At 40.3% G+C, this 21595-nt stretch overlaps 1 protein-coding gene across 1 annotated transcript in view; it reads left to right on the forward strand.

Moving 5' to 3' along the window:
- The window catches only part of pnpla7b (patatin-like phospholipase domain containing 7b), a 55402-nt gene extending 35004 nt beyond the window's left edge, over positions 1-20398 (forward strand). The window contains exons 16-35 of the mRNA XM_047381929.1: positions 2824-2901; positions 4317-4522; positions 4606-4737; positions 4879-5002; positions 5086-5275; positions 6266-6415; positions 8115-8178; positions 8402-8570; positions 9162-9344; positions 9425-9543; positions 12746-12902; positions 13073-13189; positions 14382-14451; positions 15007-15123; positions 15982-16130; positions 16242-16394; positions 16487-16603; positions 18395-18479; positions 18649-18770; positions 20100-20398. Of these exons, the coding sequence (XP_047237885.1) occupies positions 2824-2901; positions 4317-4522; positions 4606-4737; positions 4879-5002; positions 5086-5275; positions 6266-6415; positions 8115-8178; positions 8402-8570; positions 9162-9344; positions 9425-9543; positions 12746-12902; positions 13073-13189; positions 14382-14451; positions 15007-15123; positions 15982-16130; positions 16242-16394; positions 16487-16603; positions 18395-18479; positions 18649-18770; positions 20100-20153 (2556 nt within the window). The 3' untranslated portion in view covers positions 20154-20398. The remainder of the gene's footprint in view (positions 1-2823; positions 2902-4316; positions 4523-4605; positions 4738-4878; positions 5003-5085; positions 5276-6265; positions 6416-8114; positions 8179-8401; positions 8571-9161; positions 9345-9424; positions 9544-12745; positions 12903-13072; positions 13190-14381; positions 14452-15006; positions 15124-15981; positions 16131-16241; positions 16395-16486; positions 16604-18394; positions 18480-18648; positions 18771-20099) is intronic.
- The last annotated feature ends 1197 nt before the right edge of the window (positions 20399-21595 follow it).

The following is a 21595-nucleotide window of genomic DNA, read 5'->3' on the forward strand; positions in this document are numbered from 1 at the left end:
ATTACCTTAAAATAAAGTAAGTACTGCAGTGCTCTTCGTCTCTTAATATGGATTCAAAGTTATTCTGGACCAATCTAATACAGTTTCACATCAATTTATTGAGATAGAACCCCTGGGAAGGTTTACCATTGTTTCATGTTTTCTCCGTCGTGAATAAAAGCTCTCATGGTGATTCTCTGGAGTCCCAAAGTCTGAGAAGTGGCTTTTTAACCCTTTCCAGTCTGATAGGTTTTATTGATTCTTTAGATTGGGGCATGATGTGTTGCTTGACATCTTTTAGCCTACTTTATGTTGTGAGACAGGCGATGTTTAGGTTATTTCTCGTTTCTAAAGGTCAGGCAGTAATCAGTCCTGGTTGTGTTAAGTTAAACTTTCCAAAAATATTTGGCTAATTCTAATAATTAATTCAAGGTGGTCATTATATTTTCACATTGGATTCCCTTAATTAATGAAATCATCTAGTAAATGTGCTTTTGTATATTCTAAAGTTATCTTTGATACTGAAATGTGTTTGATGCTCTGAAAGATAAATATGACAAAAAAAGCAAATATATAAGTAATTTGTAAGGGGGGGATACTTTTTCACAGCACTGTATATGCAGTGACATACAAACAATACTGATACATTTCATTACAATTAGATTACTACTGTTACAATGATGCAATAAACATGCATCTTGCACAAGCACAAGAAAGCTGTTGGTGGGGAAGAGTAAAGGCTTCATTCTAACAGTTTAATAGTTGGGGTCAAATTGAAATGTATGTAACTGACTTTAAATCTGTCTCCATGATTGGAATAATTCTTCTTGAGGTAGTATTTGTTTTGAATTTGCGCTATATGAACAGATCACATGCTAACCTCAGCTTGTAACAAAAACAGAACCTGCTGTTGAGCTAAACTGTGAGCAATCACTCTCAGGCACTTGAAAAATAATTAAGATGTGATGAGAGAAAACCTAGCTGTGAATTTATTTAAACAATCCTTAATTTACTTATGCTGGATAAGCTATTTGTGGCAAATCGGTAGTGAGGTTCAGTCTTTGGCACAGCTGTGGGAGTTCTATCAAATAAAGAGAAATAACAGAGGCACAGAGGGCATGGTTGTTGTTCATAGCATCTTGATCTATGGCAGGTTTGGCCATCTACAAAGTATAAAGTCCAAAGTATTCATTCATGACTGTTAGATTAACCAACAAATATTGCATTACAAATAGTCCTTTGCAAAATTAGTATTCCTCACACTAAATGCAATTGCAATACATTTGTTTTATGTAAATGCTGTTATTGTTCAAATTTTTGCTGCTAATAAGAGCTGCACTGTGGCACCATGACACCTGTTATTTGGCCTCTTTAAATATCTTTTACATAACGGTGTGTTAGAGCATGACTGTCTGTCCTGTGTCCCGTGTTGCTTTGTGATGGAGTGGTGCCCTATCCAGTATGTACCAAGCCTCTCGCCATCAATAGACCGTTTATGGATGCTGTTAATTTAATAATCTATTGGCAGATGTAGTGTGTTACAAAGAATATCTATGAAACTATAGAATCAGATATAAAACAGCTTGCTAATTAAATGTTTACCAGCTAAAGTTGTTGCTAGTTTTAAAAACAAATGTCATATTTAAAGGGAAAAAAGATGTCATCAGCATCAGTAACTAATTAATTTATGTGTGATCATACTGACATGTGGTTGTCATGGTTATTTGAATTGTTGCTCATGTTACCTGCTTTTAAAATCTAGCTTCTGTATATTTTGTTTCATGTAGAACAGGGTTAACTTAAGCGACAAGTTCAGGGTAAAGCAAGGCCAAAACAATACACATATTTCACTATCTCTTCAATAAAATGCTTCCTAAACGGTAAGTAAAAAAATGAAGGCTGTCAACAGACCTCACTTCCTAATTCAGAAAAAACAGGAAACAAAAACCACTTTCAGAATCTAAAAATACATCAAATTTGTATGATAGAAACAAGCATTAAATGTATAAACATTAATATAATATAATGTAATCCCAGAGACATTCTCATAAGACTAATACTTCACAATAACATTATCCCACAGGACTGTTTGCTGCACACTGCAGTTTCTTTCTTGTCCTTCAAACCTGTAACACAGATTCATGATCATATGAGTTTTGTAGTTTATGTTGAGGGGAGTCTAAGGCAGAGACCATTTAAAGTACCAAAATTGAACCTCCTTTTACACTTTGAGTAAATATAAAGATACAAGACAAATTTTATCAAGTGACACATTGATAGGTAACATTTGATCTAATAGGGCAATGTTGTGGTGCTCCTGGCTCAAGCTCCCACTGATCAAGTCATGTGAATGTTCTTTTGTTTGTTGTAAAGCTTCAATGAGCTACATGTCTACTATGCTTCAACATTCACTCCAGGAGAAAGTCCAGCAGCCATGACTGCAGTAACTGAGCTGTCAATGGATGCCAGAGAAACAAGAAAAATAAGAGAAATATTTTCCCTCTTACATTATTTTTCTTTGTTGACATAATTATTTTAATTAAATTACAAAGATTTTTTTTATCACAATATGCTAATATTTTGAGAAGGACCTGTATTTTAAATCATTTTGGACTATTTTCCATGTATTCTCTCTCTTATTTTAAATTTCCATGTCTTTCACTAGTGCCAGTCAGAAGAAAGCTTGAGGCCAAACAAACTGCATTATTACTCACAATTTGACATGCGTGGAAATCATTTTATGATAAGATTAGCATTTTTCAAAAGATACTCATAATTTAGTGGTTGTGGTATGTTAACATGGATTTAAAGGAGCACATGTTATCTGCTGGTGTTGTTCAACAGGACCCCGGTCTGTTGGAGGGAAGGGTGACCCTTCGCCAGGTCAAAGCTGGATCTGTTGTAGCCTACCAAGGAGATCAGGTGAATTAAACAGAAAAAATGTCTCTGTTAGAGTCAAATCTATGTTTTTTTTTTCATTTGCAAGGCTTCACAAACAAGCTGAATGCATATCGTTCTCCACAAAGTATTTTTCCTTACTTTTATATTGAGTCTTTTGTTCACAAAATGAACAAAAAAAATCACCTCTGGTTCTGACTTGATCCAATTAAAGGAAAGAATCTTACTCCTGTTGGATTCTGTGGGGATTTGCAATGAAATAAATCATTCAGACACCAGACATCTGGATGAGTTTTATATGTATTCAGTGGGTATCTTTATCCTGGGAAGTGGAATTAGATTAGAGGTATCTGTAGATATGATTTGATAAAAGATGAAGTGTTGATATTTATTAAGGGTGAACTGTTTTCTTGCCTTACAAAATAATTTCTGTCCTTTGACACATTTTGTCACTTTACAGCCACAATCCTTGATGTATTTTATTGGGACTAACTTGATAAACCGACACAAGGTATAGCATAACCGTGAAGTGGAAGTCTGGTGTAAATCTGTGTCCATTGGAGCTAAATCCAAGAGTTGGCTCCATCCACGATTTAGCTCCATTCGTCTTCCCATCCTCTCTGATCCGCTTCCCTGTCCCTGCTAGAGAAAAGCATCCCTCAACGTGATGCTGCCACCACCATAGCCCTTTTAGGCTCATACTTTTGTTCTGTAATCTACAAAGGTTTTTTTGTGTCTTCTCATCATTTGAACGGTCCCAATAACACAAGAAGTGCGTAGTTAAAGTTGACCCATCAGTATTATGTCCTGATCTGATTCGGGATCAGGACATGGTAAATGGTAAAAATGGTAAATGGCTTGTACTTGTATAGCGCTTTATCAAGTCCCCAGAGTCCCAAAGCGCTTCACACTACATTCAGTCATTCACCCATTCATACACACATTCACACACTGACAGTGGTGAGCTGCATTGTAGCCACAATGTGTGTGTGTGTCCCTTATGTAAGGAAGGACATACTACTGTCCTTACTTACATATTGTAATATGATGACAGCAAAGTCAACAGCAGAGCCACTAGATGATTTCAGTGTCCATCTTTCCTGAACATTTTGCTGATAACAGAATTTATCTAGATAAGAATGAGTTGAGGTTGGCAGACAGGTTTTCTTGCAATCCACTGGGGTTCCTTAGACAAAAACATTTATTTCACTAATGTTAATAATAAGCTCATCTTGTCTGCATTGTTTTGTTACTAGGATCAAAATGGAATGTATAAGATTGACTCGACTCTGTATGATTGGATTAAAAAGTGAATACTTGTGCAGGACACTCAAAAGATTTATTTTTTTAACATAACTGAGGTTCAGATTTAGGTGATACCGGGAGTTAAAAAAAAAAAAAAACCTAATCATCCTCCTTTTGTCCACTTTCCTTTTCAGGACGTGAGCATAGCGTTCGTCATCTCAGGGCTGCTTCATGTCTGCCAGCGTATGATAGACCGCGAGGAAGAGTGCCTGCTGTTTGTCACCCACCCGGGAGAGATGGTGGGTCACCTGGCTGTCCTTACAGGGGAACCCCTCATCTTCACTGTGCGAGCCCACCGAGACTGCACCTTCCTCTCTGTATCCAAGGCCCACTTCTATGAGTAGGACATTGACTACACACACCTCTGTTTTCTTTAAGGAGTCTTCCTATCATGTGTGAATATATTTGTCTGTATAATTACAGGATAATGCGTGAAGAGCCCAGGGTGGTGCTAAATGTTGCTCACACTGTGGTGAGGAGGATGTCATCGTTTGTCAGGCAGATTGATTTTGCCCTGGACTGGGTGGCTGTGGAGGCTGGCCGTGCTGTGTACAGGTATGAACCCTGGGACTACTGTCTGCTTACTGAACCTGTCAATGCTTTGTTTCAAGACAATATAGATGTTCAGATTGAACCTGAATCCACATTTGTTATATGGATCAATCAATATAAATGATTTTACATATCTGATTTTAGACAAGGAGACAAGTCAGATAGCACCTTCATCGTCCTCAGCGGTCGTCTGCGCTCTGTCATTGCAAAGGATAATGGGAAAAAAGAGTTGGCTGGGGAGTATGGCCGTGGGGATCTGATTGGTGTGGTGAGCTGTCAAAGATTTGCTGTCCATTACACTGTTAAAATGTTAAAGTGAAGAAAAGCTTACATTTTTCGGTGTCTGACCAGGTGGAGGCCCTGACACATCTGAACCGAGCCACTACGGTCCACGCCATCAGGGACTCTGAGCTGGCCAAGATGCCAGAAGAAGCTCTGAACTCCATCAAGAGGAGGTATCCTCAGGTGGTCACCAGGCTGATCCATGTGTTGGGACAGAAGATTCTGGGCAACATGCAGCAGGTCAACGGACCTCTGACTGGTAATCACAAAAACTTCATTTCAAAACCATTAGAGCTGCACAATATTTAAAAATCGCCATGGTTATTGAGATAACATGGTTTAACATGATTTTAACCCAATTTGGTGCAGCCCTAAAAACCACTCCACTCCTACTGTCTGAAGTCGTTTTAATGAGAATCCAGAGAAAGTCCTGGAGTGAGCAGACTTTTCCCTGGCTGTATGTGCTTTCTGTAGCTGGCTGAAAAAAAAAACAATTTTCACACGTTGTTTGAAAAACATGTCCAGTGGTCAAAAACACTGACAATGCTGTGGAAACCATAGGAGCACTACCTATCCAACTTATTAAGTTGGCAGATAAGCAGCTGACTTTAGACTCCACCTAAGCAGCAAGCCAAACTGAATAACCAGCTAATATTAGTTTATTGGACTTGAGTCCAAGGTTGAAACTTCAAAAAGGGAGAACGTTCTGTGCAATAAGCACTTAAAGGTTTTATATTTCGGCTATGTGACAAAATCAAATTAGGGATAAATTTAAAAACCACAATGAATTTTTAATGGTTAATATGTCCTTTTTCCAGTTGTTGCCTTTCTGATTTAAATACAAGCAACTGCATCATGTTATGAATTTTTATTTTTAAATTGTCTGTAGATAACTTAAAACCAGCAGAAGTCATTTTAAAAGCATTAGAAATTAATTGAATGTGTCCTGCTAAACTTGAACCCAAAGTAGAAAGCCCTGGTAGCTGTATTTGGTGGATGTTGTATTAACTGGTTTAAATGTAAAATATGGGTTTCCATTAACCATGGTATCTACTGGGATATGTGTTCTAAATTAATGGTTCAGCTGTTAAAATATTGTCATGTTTTAGTGGCAATTTATAAAACAGTTTATACAGTCAAATGAAAACCATATAAAGAAAAACAACATTGGTTATACATATTTTAAATGTTTTCCTGAAGTTCCTTCAGTCTAAAATATCCATCAAAAATCATTTTCTCTCTCCTACAGGTCGTGGTCTGGCCCTTCATACACCCACCAGTAAGTGGGATGCTGGGAATCCAGCCTCTAATTTGTCCACTGTGACCATCCTGCCCGTGTCTGAGGAGGTTCCCCTCACCACCTTCACTTTAGAGCTCCAGCATGCTCTGAGTGGCATCGGTAAACCCACACACTGCCTTTTTTACAGGTGGCTTCAGAAGCTACAAGTCTTAGGGAAACAGTTAATATGTTCCCATCTGTTATCTGAGGTGATGTTAATACAGTGCCTCGCCTTGTCTTGCATTTAATCCCAGTAGTTTTGTTCACATTTTGTGACATCACAATGTTCAGTTTATTTTATTAAATGTGACAGACCAACATAAAGTAGCTCTTTATTAGGGAAAAATTAAAATCCGAAAAGCCCTTCTCTTACTGTAATTACAGCTGCACATTGTTTTAGGTATGTCTCTACCAACTTTAGACATAAATATTTACCCAGTGCTATGCAGCATAGTTTAGTCTTGCCACAGATTCTTAATTGGCTTCAGACATGGCTTTGCCTCGACTTACTAATATCTAAATTTGCTTGGATCTAAACTCAAATTTAGGTCAAGCCATTGTAGCTCTGGTCATTGTCCTGCTGGAAGGTGAACCTCTACCCCAGTCTCAAGTCTTTTGCCACCTCTAACAGGTTTCCCTCCAGGATTGTCCTGGATTTCCCTCCATTGATCTATACATCAACACTGGCCAGCATCCTTGTCCTTGATTTAGAAAAGCATTACCACAGCATGATGCTGCCTCTACCATGTTTTAAAGTGGGGATGGTGTGTTCAGGGTGATGTACATTTAGTTCTTAGCCATACATAGAAGTTTGCATGTAGGCCAGAAGGTTCTATTTTCGTCTCATCTTACCTATCCTCGTGTGCTCTCCTTCAACACTCTGTTCTCATTCCAGTCTTTCAAAAGGACCCTTATTTTTATAGTGAACAACTGAAAATGTTGCTGTCAAGAGATTCTCCCACCCGAGTTGTGGATCTTTGCTGCTCCTCCAGGGGGACCCTTGGCCTCTTGGCTGCTTCTTTAATAACTGCTGTCTTTGTCTGCCGTGACGGTTCAATTGGACGGCCATGTCTTGGAAGGTGTGCAGCTATGCCAGAGCTCCGTGAGATGTTCAAAGCTTGGGATATTGTTTTCTAATCCCTTGGTCTTCATGATGCTGGTAGTTCACTTAGGTTCTCCAAGAAAGGCTTTCACAGAACAGCTGCATTTACCCTGCGGTTAAAATACAAATGCCAGGAATTTATTAACTAATAAGGTGATTTCTGAAGGCAGCTTAATTTGTTGGAGGTGTTAGTGTTAAGGGGGTTGAATACAAATGCACAACAAACTTTTTAGATATTTATTAGTAAAAGATTTTGAAAACGATGTATAATTTTCCTTCCACTTCACAGTCATGTACTACTTTATGATAGATGATCCTATAAAATGCTGAAGTTGAATACTTTTGCAAGGCACTGCATTTTAATAGATGATCTGAAATATTTCCTGGCACCACAATGAGAAGAATAGGACTTATTTGTTATTACATACAGTTTTGGTGTTGTAACTTAGGTTTTGTTAGGTGAAAAACTGCATCTCTGTCTCTGTTCCTGTTGTTATAGTACGACTGATACTTCTGAGGAAATCTGCAAATAGCTCAAAACAGGAAGTAAATAGCCTTTTAATTTTGAGAGAGCAAGACCGTTAATGGAAATAAAAGTCTTTGTCTGCAAATGTTTTTACATGCAGAATGTTTTTTTAGCACATTGTTTGTTTCAAGAGCTTTTTATTAGCTCCAAGGGTCTTACTACTAGTTTTTTTTGGTCATGTTATCTACTAGGCCCTACCTTACTGCTGACGAGTGACATCATCAAACAGAGATTGGGCTGTGCTGCGCTGGACAGGTAAGTCAGTGATTATATGAATTCTGATGCAATGGTGCAAGACATAAAAACACAGAGTAAAACTATGCTTGCTTTATGAGCAGACAAGTTTTATTCTCTCGCATTTTCTCCAATCGCTCACAAAAGTTAGATAGAGGTAGTTCTTTGTGTAGTTTTTCCTGACCAAATTCACAGAGCTTCATTTAACCTGATGAACTGTTTCTTTGCATGCCGTATTTTAAAGTGTGCACGCGTACCGTCTGTCCAGCTGGCTCGGCCAGCAGGAAGACATCCACCGTATAGTCCTCTACCAGTCCGACTCCAGCCTCACACCCTGGACCCAACGTTGCATCCGCCAGGCTGACTGCATCATCATTGTGGGGCTGGGTGAACAGGAGCCCACTGTGGGTGAGGTCAGTGTGAATGCTCCCGCATTCATTTTCTTCTACAATATGATTCCAGTGAAGTGAATAACATTCATAATTTCTTCATCATGGCACCACAGCTTGCCTGTGTGGTCCGATCCACCGACAGACCACTTTAGCTCAGACTGCTGAAAATGTTAATGGTGGTTCTGATAGGAAGGTGTCCGAATAAACAGACCATCACAGTTTCTTGTGTGTTGAGCTGCATAGCTACAGACCAGTCATGATGCCCTTGCTGACCCCTTTCCACTACCAGAAACTCCAACAATGGACATGTGAGCTTCTAAACTGGACTATGGAGCAATAGAAGATGGTGGCTCAATCTCATCAATGATGTCTTCTTTTATATTACATTAATAGCCTGTGCATCGCTTATCTGGGGAACACATGGAGCAGTGGCTTTTGGGTTGTCCCTAAATCTCAGTAATTCAAGGGAAGATTCTGAAAAGATGAGCTGGTTCTGGTTAGTCATTATAGAGATGCCATCAGTTTAGTGAAGATATAAATGTATTGTATTGTGTTTGATGTTTAGTAGAGCATATTTGTTTTATGCCTCATAAAAACTCTCCCCTCCTGTAGTTGGAGCGAATGTTGGAGAGCAGTTCTGTGCGGGCTCAAAAGCAGCTGGTGTTGCTGCACAGGGAGGATGGCCCGCCTCCCAGCGGGACCACGGAGTGGCTGAACATGAGGAGCTGGATCTCCAAACACCATCACCTGTCCTGCCCCCGCCGCGTGTTCTCCAGGAGGAGTTTACCAAAGCTGGTACTAAACACTCAGTGGCTTTGAGGCGGTTCTGACCCGGTGAGCCTTTTTCTATCCTGAAGGTTGTTCCTATCTTGCAGAGAGAGCTGTACCAGCGTGTGTTTGAAAAATGTCCAGATCGTCACTCTGACTTCTCTCGCCTGGCCCGGATTCTGACTGGAAACAGCATAGCCTTGGTTCTGGGTGGAGGGGGCGCCAGGTACTGATTCATTAAACACAACAATAAGGCACATTTTCCCTTCAGGAACCTTCTCCTGAGTACATTTCTTTTCCTGACCCTCTGCTGCCAGAATTAAAGAATTACCAGGGTAGAAAAGTACCCCTGGTAGGAGGATGAAATTTTTGATATGACCCTGAACCTATTGGAGCTTTACAGGGGCAGATTGCTGAGCATTTCATAGGTAGCTGAATCTTTCTCAAAAACAGTTTATGAGGACAGTCATTGTTTGCTTAAATTCGTGTGGATCACATTATAATGACCCTGTTTGTTTTGTGTTTGATCTGTTTTTGTCTTCACTGCTCTGGCTTTTCCTGGAGCTCTGACAAGGTAGGGCTTGTATTCTACTTGGTGACCACCTAGGAACCCAGCAGTCACATATGTGTTAAACACAATGGTGATCTTGATCTATGATGTCTATGTGAGGGCCTGTGTTAGTTTTATTAAGTCAATACTTGAGATGTTTTTGGGTATTTGCATTGAAAAGTATTTGCCTACAGATTTCTTCACTTTTTGCTTTTTTGTTATACTTGAAAGTTTCATATCATGAAGCAAATTTTAATATCAGACAAAAATAAGCTGAGTAAATTAAAAGTTATGTTTTCAAATGATGATTTCATTTATTGAGGGAATAAAGCTATCTGAACCACCTGGTCCTGTGTGAAAAGATAGCCGGCTTCTAAACCTAATAACTGGTTGTGGCACCCTTGGCACTGGCAAGGAGAGTTTTACGTCACTGCGGGAAAATTTTGAATCAGTTTGAACAACCAGTTGGAGCCATTGCTCTGCGTCTCATTGGATTAGGTTCTGACTTTATTGAGCCATTCTAAGGTAGACTTGTTGTGCTTTGCATTTTGACCTTAAAGCTCTCACCATGGCTATTTTTGCCTAGTCTCTGTTCACTGACCTTCACTGAGGTGAGTGAGGCTGGTGGTACTTAAGATGTTGTTCTGGGTTCATTTGTGACCTCATGGATGAATCATTGATGCTCCCTAGGATTAATGTTGTCAGGCCATCCACCCCTAGGAAGGTTCACCTCCATTTCATGTGGTTCCAAGGAGTCCCAAAGCCTCAAGAATGTCTTTGTAACCCTTTCCACAAGGATAGACATCAGAGACTTTATTTCTCATCTGTTGTTGAGTTTCTTTAGATCAGGGCCTGATGTGTTGCTTTTTATAATCAGGTCAGGTGTGGCTAGTGAAATTAAATGTTAAAAAATGAGGTTAATCAAAGTTCATTCTTGATTCAAAGAGAGGCTCAGTTTTAATCTCACACATTGCCAGGTTGGTTTGGATAAAGTTTTCCATTCATAAATAAATATGGAAATTGTGTCTTGTATTGCCTCATTCTTTGCCTGGTATTAAAATTTGTTTGATTTAAAACAACTGGGGCAAAAAAGCAAAAGCGTAGTAGTATATATATTTACTTTTCCATTTGCTTTATAATGAGGTGCAGTAATTTTATGATTGTGTTTGCCTAATGCAGTGCCCTCAGTCAAAGGTTTTACATATCAGGACAATAAAACAGCATCTTTTGCTCAAAAGACTTTAAAAATGTAGGAACGGAACCTCAAATGGTTTTTAAATCCTTTCCATATTCGATGAAGATCCCACAATTAAACCTGCTATGTAAAACATCTGCTGGGTCTTGGAAAGCTCTAAGGGGTGCTCTAAAACTCATCGGGCTCCCGCTTACACTTAATTGGTTATGAACAATTTTAAATGTGCACAAAAACCTTCATAATAAGGTCCTGGTGTTTTATTATCCTCCATCCATGACTTGGGTCCCACGTTCACCAGTAAGGGCTCGGTCATAGAAGATTTAAAGAATTAGCGTCTGTACTAGCATCACGCCTAGGGTACAGCTCTGCCAGCATTCTGCTCCCATACTCCCAGTAAGTTATTGCATCACACCATTTCCCAAGCAACAGTTGGATTGCGCTGCGTGCTACATAACTAAAAGCTGGAACGACCAATCCACAGTCTCTACAAAGCACTTAAAGGATGGGAAGGAAAAAAACAGAAATAACAGTTGAGGTTCCAAACAGAAACATTTTTCTCATGTTCTGATGCTGCTGCTGAAAATACTTTTGATGTTTCCCTCTGCACTGTAAAACTGAAACTACGTTTGGTGACCTAAATACCTCCCATATACATAGGGGAATTCAGCAGATATATAAACCATGGTGAGGGTGCAGGAACATGTATTGGGAAAAATATGCAGGGAAGAAGTTTAAAATTTACCACGATCCAGCCACATACTACTAAAGGGTCATGTAGGTCAAGAAGAGACCCTTTTATACAGGGTGAAGGGACATATAATATTACTCCTTCTACTGGAGTTAAATGACTCTGAGACAGATAGTACAAATCAAATGCACTGATTAACTGATCCTTACCAAAAGTGAGCTGAAATTTTATTAGTCTGCTGCTCTGGACCAATCAGGTGTGTTTACACTTACCAAGGAGGTAAGACATCAGGAACGGTGCACCAAGTCAAACCTACTGTCAGGCATGGTGGTGGAGAGGTAATGGTTTGGGCCTTGTTTTGCAGCCACACGACCTGGTTACCTTGCATTCATTGTACTGGCCACATCTGTGTGTCTGTAAGGACTATGATTCTAAACTCAACAGCAGCAAATATACAACCAAATTACAACAAAGACAAGATTCATGGATTTGCAGATCTTCCTTGGATCAAATGCTGTGCTTGGAAGGTGAAACACCTCCTCAGTGGTGTGAGAACCTGTTGAAGTGATACAGAAGATAATTATTTCCCACTTATTGGATCATAGAAGAAACTTGGCTTTTCTCACATTGCTTCTGCATTTCGGTTTAGTTTACCTTAAAGTATGTGTTGTTGGGATGCACAGAATGGGTGTTTCTAATTGGGGGTTTCTAAGTCCCTGATGTGTACAACTTTGGGACTGAAAGAGGGTGTTATAACTTTCCACCATGACTGTTATCCTTATATCATACCATTGCTCAGTACTACAGTCCATGCAGTACAGGAAATAAGTAATTTGTTCTGATGTAATTAGGATCAGTTGGAGTAGTGGTTTCTGAAAGGTTTATCCCATGATCAATCAATGATAATTACAGAAACGTTTCTCTTGAATTAATTCTAAATATGACACGGACGTTTTGTTCAGCTTCACATTGACACTGCATGGATCTGTTTTCAGAGGCTGCTCTCAGATCGGCATTCTGCGGGCGCTGAATGAAGCAGGAATCCCTGTGGATGTGGTGGGCGGTACCTCTATTGGCTCCTTCATGGGAGCTCTGTATGCTGAGGAAAAGAGCAGCAGTCGGATGAGGGTCCGGGCTCGGGAGTGGGCCATGGTGTGTTCACCTAATACATTTTTATTTCAAATTTCTGAGACCTTTTCATATTGTTGATTGTTTGCATGTTTTGATTTCTTTTTAGCAAAAGGAAAATACTTTGGAAAACCTTGTTTCTTATTATTGACCTATTCTCCTTACTTCCTTCCCCTCATTCTGGTTTTGTCTAGGGTATGACGTCTTACTTTAAGAAGATTTTGGATCTTACCTACCCTGTTACCTCCATGTTTTCTGGAGCCTCCTTTAACTACAGTATTAGCTCTGTCTTCAAGGACAAACAGATTGAGGTAGGTTTCTGAACACCACACCTCTGCAAAGATAGGGAACATGAATAGCGAGGACAGCAAAGTTTTAGAGGAGAAGTATTCTCCCAAACTACATAGAGTGAGGTGCAAAACTATTTGCACCCTTTGAACTTTTTCATATTTTGTAAATTTCAATGTACGTTTTTATAGGGCTTTTATTTGACAGATTAATGAAAAATAGTGCATACTTATGAATTGGAAGTGAAATGGTTTTCAATGTTTTCTTTACTGATAAGAATCTGAACAGTGTGGAGTGTATTTGTTTTCAGCCACCTATAGTCTATATGATTTGTTGAACAATGTTTTTGAAAATTTACCACAATCCAGCTATATACTACTAAAGTGTCATGCAGGTCATGAAGAGTGTACCAGGCTTTTTTATACAGTGTGAAGGGATATATAATAGCAGGATATAAATCTATCAGCTTTGCTCATCTAGAAACTGATACATATATCACTTCTTCTTTACAAAATAGCCAAAGCTCAGTCAGACTGGAGCGTCTGAACCTCAATTTTGAACTCTTGCTACTGATTGTCAATTGGATTTAGATCTGGACTTTGACTGGGACATTCTAAAACATGAATATTCTTTACATTGTAGCTCTGACAGTAGTCATTGTGCTTCTAGAAGGTGAACCTCCAACCCAGTCTCAGGTCTTCTGCAGCCTCTATCAGGTTTACCTCCAGGATTTCCCCATCAACTCTGACCAGCTTACCTGTCTGTTCTGAAGATATACATCTCCAAAGCATGATTCTGCCACCACCATTTTTCACCTTAGATTTGGGGTGTTCACTGTGATGTGCCTTGTTAGTGACATAAGAAAATTAAAAACTGTATATCGAGAAAAACTAATTACAAACAAGGCTTCTGATGGCTTTCCTTCAGCAACGGTTTTCCTTTAGCCACTCCACCTGAGCTGATGATCTCTGCAGCCTTTCCAGAGTTACCAGCTATGATGAATAGTCTATTTGCAAAGATTGGGATATTGTTTAAGAACCTAACCCTGCTTTAGACTTCTGAGTGTGATGTGGTAATACATGCTGTGAGGAAAAACCTGCTTTCACTGGTTGCTCTATAAAGACTTTTTGGAATATTGTTGTAAAAGACACATTTATTAGAAATACTAATTTCCTGTTTTCTGTTTTTCTGTTTTTGTCACCTCTCCACTGAAAGGACCTATGGTTACCATACTTCACCATAACAACAGATATCACCGCTTCCTCCATGAGAGTTCACACTGATGGTGTGTGAAATCAGGACGTCGATGCTCGGTTTCTTTAAAAACAATTAACTACAGTTTTTTTTTTCTTCTGGGGTAAAATCTTCAGAGAATAACATTGAGAAGATGTCCACCTACAGTTATTTTCAGTTGCACCAATGAGTCAGAGGATAGAGGAGAGTGCAAACAGAGCTGATTGTGATGCTGCTTGGTTAGTAAATGTGAGCCCAAAAATAGATTCAACAACGTTTTAGTTCACTTATTTTAGGTAAACCTCATTTGTGTCTCCCATTCTGCTGTGTTTGGAATGTGAATCTAGTTCAAACTAAATTGAAATAGCAACATTCAGGAACACGGTAAAAAAACAATGTTTTAAAATTTGAAATAGAAAACATTAAAACAAGTTAATGACTCATTTTATTAATTGATGTTTAGCTTTTTTTATTTTTCTGACTGAGAACGCAAGAGATTTCACCATTCATCAGAGTGAATGTTTTCCCTGCGTGTTTTTTCCTTTTCATTTTCCTGTTTTTTTTCTTACCCGTTTTGAAACCCACAACTGACTCTTCTTCTGCTCAGGTTCACTTTGGCGTTATGTCCGTGCCAGTATGTCACTGTCTGGTTACCTGCCGCCTCTCTGTGATCCCAAAGATGGACACTTACTCATGGATGGAGGGTACATTAACAACCTTCCTGGTGAGAATCATGCAGCGGGTAGCGAGCTTCACAGCTTCCTCTGGGTTTTAATGACACTGTACTCAAGCTCTGTGTTAATAAACTGTCTTAAAATTACACCACACGTCAGTCGTATGTAATCTGCATACTCTAGGAACTGTGTTCACTGACTGCAGAACACAAACATGTCGAGCGCCTTGCAAACGTCTGGACGTGACAGACCATTGCAGAGTAGAATAAGTGTGGACTGGAAGGAAACAGATGCTTTGGATTTTACATTTTTTATATTAAAACGTTGTGCTCTACAATTTTTTTTGACTGGCTTTTTGCTGCGGCAACAGTTTACGTCTTTTTTAAGATGTCTCTCCTACCTTTGGCTCCATTGATCATCCAATCCTTAGACTAGAAACTCTTTCCCTGCTGCAAGAAAAGCATTCCCACAGCATCATGCACCCACCACCATGTTTCACTATGGGGATGGTATGTTCAGGGCAAAAGGCTGTATTAGTTTTCTTCTACACACAGCATTTTTGCATGCATGCTTACACACATTAAACCGCCATTCTTGTACACCTACTGACCACCTACTGTAGGAGTTTCCACTGAACATCAAGAACTAGAACAAAAAGAAAAAACATAAAATAAACTGTGGTCCTATAAAAAGACAAAAGGACGGTTGTTTTTAATGTTGAATGGTATACACCGGACAAGCACATGGCACCTCAAAACTCAGTTTCTAACATATTTAGGATTTGTCCAGAAACAATCAGAGCTAAACATGGAAACATCCTGATTTATAATCAATAGAACACAATTGTGAGTTTATAATAACATTTGTAGTATAATTGGGGGAGTGCTTCTCTTATTTCTCATGTTCAGCTGATGTGGCTCGCTCCATGGGTGCCAAGGTTGTCATTGCCATTGATGTTGGAAGCCGGAATGAAACCAGTCTGACCAACTATGGCGACAGTCTGAGCGGCTGGTGGCTGCTGTGGAAAAGATTAAACCCACTAGCTGAAAAAGTCAAGGTACTCCAGCCATGTCACTGACCTGCTGTAATTGGTTTTAATTGGAAACTGTAAATAAATAACTCTAGAGAGACAACTCTCTAGATGGTATTAACTGCCTCATCTTTCCAGGTTCTGAACATGGCCGAAATCCAAACACGACTCGCCTATGTCTGCTGTGTGAGGCAGCTGGAGGTGGTCAAACACAGCGATTACTGCGAGTACATCCGGCCGCCCATCGATCGTTATGGCACGCTCGATTTTGGCAAATTCGATGAGATTGCTGTGAGTTTTGCTCTTCTTCCTGCACTTTCTGGATGCTATTCTGAATATGAGTGTTTGAAGCTCAACGTGAACTTGCTGTGGTCTGACTTTAGGAGGTGGGATACCAGCATGGAAAGACTCTGTTTGACGTGTGGCACCGCAGCGGAGTGGTGGACAGCATGCTGAAGGACAGACATCAGGAGGAGTTTCATAAAACTAAAACTGGACATGTGAGTGACAACACATCACAGCTGTAGCTGGCAGATTATTTTGAATTATGTTTTCTATTTGATATTATGTCAAGTTGTCTACTTTCCTCATTGTGTTCTGGTATTTTGGTTACCTACAGACAGGTTTTAGCAGTGAAAAGTTGGTGAAGTAAAAACAAAACGCTTCTGAGTTAAACGTTAGAGGTAAACATTTTATGGCTGACTTTGCTGTTATTGATTTCAGACCTTCTCATAGTGGCTTTAGCTGGGGTCTGAGGATCTCATCTCGATACCTAATGGCAGTCAGGCTACCTCTGGTGAGCACAGGGAGGGCCACACAGCCTTACAAATAAATGCCACCCCACACCATTACTGACCCACTGCCAAACCGGTCATGCTGAAGGATGTTGCAGGCAACAGATCTCTCTCCACGGTGTCTCCAGACTCTGTCACGTCTGTCACATATGCTCAGTGTGAACCTGCTTTCATCTGTGAAGAGCACGGGGCACCAGTGGTGAATTTGTCAATCCTGGTGTTCTCTGGCAAATGCCAAGCGTCCTGCATGGTGTTGGGCTGTGAGCACAACCCCCATTTGTGGACGTCGGACCCTCATGCCATCCTCATAGAGTCGGTTTCTAACCATTTGTGCAGACAGATGCACATTTGTGGCCTGTTGGAGGTCATTTTGCAGGGCTCTGACAGTGCTCCTCCTGTTCCTCCTTGCACAAAGGCAGAGGTAGCGGTCCTGCTGCCGGGTTGTTGCCCTCCTACAGCCTCCTCCACATCTCCTGGTGTACTGGCCTGTCTCCTGGTAGCGCCTCCAGGCTCTGGACACTACGCTGACAGACACAGCACACCTTCTTGCCACAGCTCCCATTGATGTGCCATCCTGGATGAGCTGCACTACCTGAGCCACTTGTGTGAGTTGTAGAGTCCGTTTCATGCTCCCACAAGTGTGAAAGCACCACCAACATTCAAAAGTGACCAAAACATCAGCCAGAAAGCATAGGTACTGAGAAGTGGTCTGTGGTCCCCTCCTGCAGAACCACTCCTTTATTGAGTGTGTCTTGCTAATCGCCAAAGATTTCCCCCTGATGTCTATTCCATTTGCACTACAGCTGTGAAATTGATTGTCAATCAGTGTTGCTTCCTAGGTGGACAGTTTGATTTCACAGAAGTTTGATTTACTTGGAGTTATTTTGTGTTGTTTAAGTGTTCCCTTTATTTTTTTGAGCAGTGTATATTCAGGTTAAGCAAGATTAATGTGGCTACCATGGTTAGCATTACTAACATCAGTCCCTTTCTGTTTCCCTTAGACAGATCGAACAGAACTCTCTATTAGGATAAAGATTGTGTTTTTAATGTCTGACGCGCTGATCACCAATCAGGGGAGATCAATCGTAAAATTGCAATTATCCTTACTGCCAGTGTCAAACAAGCTCTGCACTTGTGGTGACATGATTCTGTAGCACACTCCTCAGGGGTCGATGGTCCTTGCACTTGCTGGACTGCAGCCTTCTTCGCTGCAGCTGAACCCCTCAGAATTAAGTTTTTGATGATCCAGAAAAATATTTCCATCACATATAGTATTCTTGGTAGCAAAATTACATATAAAATTAAATATTATGGATCTGATTGCTATGCACAGACATCTAAAACAATGCTAATTTTGTCAGCATGAACACAGAAACTTCTGTGCTCTGCCTTCAGTTGGTGGGTGACCTGTTGGACCACAAGGAGCATTTCAATGGCCTGTTAGGATCATAAATCCACAAATTATGACTTTCCCACTGATATGATGGTGTCTTCCAGGTGGTCACATGTCCAAACGCCTCCTTCACTGACCTGGCAGAGATTGTGTCAAGAATTGAACCTGTGAAGAATGCTTTGATAGATGGTGAGTCAGTTGTAAAATATACAAAACCATCACATAATGAGATAAACATTTAAACCTTAATTTGCTTCTGAAATGTTATTGTTTCCAGTTGAAGTGTTGTGTTCTAAGGTCTCTTTAAAAAGCTGTGAACAATCGTACTTACGCTGTTCCTGGTTTCACGTGCTTTCAGAAGAGCTATCTGATGAGTACCAGACAGACTATGATGAGGAGGCAGTAGAAAGTGCTTTATCTGACTTTGAGGCATTCACTCCTGCCGGTGAACACACAGACGAAGAGGAGACTGCTGAAACTGTGAGCATTACATCATCATGTAAAAGGCCGGTTCCATAATGCGTTTTACAAACATACAAGAATGAGTGTATGTATACACTCATTCCTGGGTGAGAATGTCCTTTTTAGGCCCGTGCAGGAAGGCTGCAAGGGCCTATTGTAATCGTGGGATTTCCTATTATTCGGTTGCGGCTTTGCGGGGCAATTTGGGGACTTTGCCAAGCGCCAAAATGCACACGATTTTACCCAAAATTGTCCCCCGCATGAAATTCTTGTTCCGTAATGTCGTCGTCAGTGGGCGTGGCCAAACCACTCAGCCACGCCCCCAAACGTGAGATAGGCCGAACCGTAAGTTGTAGAGATCTGAAATTTGGCACACAGGTAGAGCTCCTCAAACCTAGAAAAAAAGTCTCTTGGGGTATGCCCTAAAACGCACAGGAAGTCGGCCATTTTGGGTCAAAGGCTAATTTTTGCCCGTTGTTCACTTTTACTCACCTCGAACTTTAACGAACTCCTTTTAGGGATTTTGAGCTATCGGCTTCATATTTGGTCAATATGCTGATAAGGCATGGGGGATTAAAAGTTATCAAAATCGTGAGTTTTCGGCCATGTTCAGGGGGTGTGGCCGGGGCACGAAAATGTCGTTTGCGGCCAAAGTGAAAAAAATGCAAAAACTTTCCCAAAGAAACGCCAAATCACACGAGGGCCTTCAATGCTGCTTGCAGGTTTAATTCATTTTGGGCCTGTAAGGAAGCTTTTGAACTTTTCTTTTTGTGTGCTGAATGATTATAAACAGAAACAACTCTGTATGAATATTTAAAATCCAAAATGTTTCTGATCAGATGCCCGAACCACCTGAACAGATCCCTTTTGATACAGAGGATAAGAGGACTGAGCTTTCTTCACCACAACAGACCAGAGTAGTGTCCATGTTCCTGCAGGCGAGGCACCAAAATGAACAAGCTTCCAGCAGCAATTGATTCTGGACATTTGACCACTCTTGTTATCAGAAATGTTAGCGTTCATTTAAGTTGGTTGGCCTCCTGGCACAGACATGACCTTATTAAAGCATAGTGTATACTGTGTCAGTTCACAATAAGCTTTGGTGGATCCTGGGTTGTTCGCAAACATCATAACCCATTTATGTTTCTCTGAGAGGGACAGCTGGTGTTACATGGTTGATGGTTGGGTGTTTCCGTCTGCACAGTATAATCATTCCAGCCTACAAAAAGAATGCTTCAAATGCATCCTTAAGAGCCAAAATGATTTCACGTAAATAATCAGTGCTTTTAAACTTTTCATTAGCACTGTAGGCAGTAACTAAAAACAAACATGTTGTCATTTTAACAGGATGAAGAAATTCCTGTCCAAGTTAGACAACGGCTAACGAATGCTCATCTGTGACCTCCATCGCAGCTCACTTGATCTGGCTGGACTGCAGCTGATTGGGAACCACAGAGAAACACATTTCAGAGCAGTTTTCACTCACTTCCAGGGAGAAATCAAGTAGTCTCCTAATTGTGGGCCTCAGCAGGACAGGACTACTTCAACTGGGAAGTATATGGCGGAGTGGTTGATGATTTAATTCCAAGCTCCTCCATGTGTCCTTGGCTAAAACACTGAACCTCATACTGACACTGATACTATAACGACTGTAAAGAAAAAGGGCTGAATTTATGAAGTACATTATACAATGGCACTGTGTGTACATCACATGAAGTGCTTTGTTGAACCCACAATACACACCATATACTTGCTGTGGAGTTTTATACCACATCACTCTTACTGCCTACTGTCTGGACGTCATGTGTTAGAACAACACAAAGTGGTGCCTAAATTGTGATGTGGAAACAAATGATTTATGTTTTTTACAAAACACAGACCTAAAATGTGGCACATTTTATATTTAGCCACCTAAGTCAGTACTTTTTAGAACCACCTTTCCACACATTTATTGTGTTTAGTGACACCATGCTGGAAGGTGAACCTCTGCCACAGTCTTAAGTATGCTGCTGCCTCCAGGATTGTCCTGTATGTTGCTCCATCCATCCTCCCATCAGCTCACATCAGCTTTCGCACCTCTGCTGAAGATGAGCAATCCCACAGGAAAATGCTGCCACATCATGTTTTATATTGTAGATGTTGTCTTCCTGGATTATGTGTAGTTTTTATTTTCCCACTACATATAAAGTTTCATTTTTGGTCTCATCTGACCAGGGATCCTTTTTCTGCATGTTTCCCTTACAGTGGTTGTAGGAAATGTGACTTCTTCTTTCCTTAAGCATTGACTTTTTGCTGCTCTTTCACAAAAGCCAAGTTGGTACAGTAATAATAGGTTTCCTGTGAACAGATTATCCCACCTGAGTTGTGGATCCCTGCAGCTCCTCCAAAGCTACTGTGAGCCTCTTGGCTGCTTCTCGGATTAATGCTTTCCTAACCTGGCCCGTCAGTTAAGGTGGATGGTCTTTCCATTTCCTGATGATGGATTGAACAGAGCTCTTTGAGTCTGCTGTGTTCCTTGGTCTTCAAGATGCTGTTTGTTCACTCATGGTCTCTAACAAACCTTCACAAACATCTGGATTTATACTGAGATTAAATTACACGCATAAAGATTCTTTTTTTTTTACTAATGAGGTGGTTTCTGAAGGCAGTTGGTAGCACTAGATTTTATTTAAGGACATTAAAATAAAGGGCTGAATACTGATGCGCAACCGATTTTCTTTAGATTTTTAGTCAAAAGTTTTGAGCAGCTTGTTTCTCTTTCAGATCATTATACAATGCATGTACTAAATGTGAACACTGTAAAAAGCTTTTTCATATTTACAACATGGTCTACATGTAGCATG

This window comes from Girardinichthys multiradiatus, chromosome 12, assembly GCF_021462225.1.
Source record: "Girardinichthys multiradiatus isolate DD_20200921_A chromosome 12, DD_fGirMul_XY1, whole genome shotgun sequence".
Lineage (NCBI taxonomy): Eukaryota > Metazoa > Chordata > Actinopteri > Cyprinodontiformes > Goodeidae > Girardinichthys > Girardinichthys multiradiatus.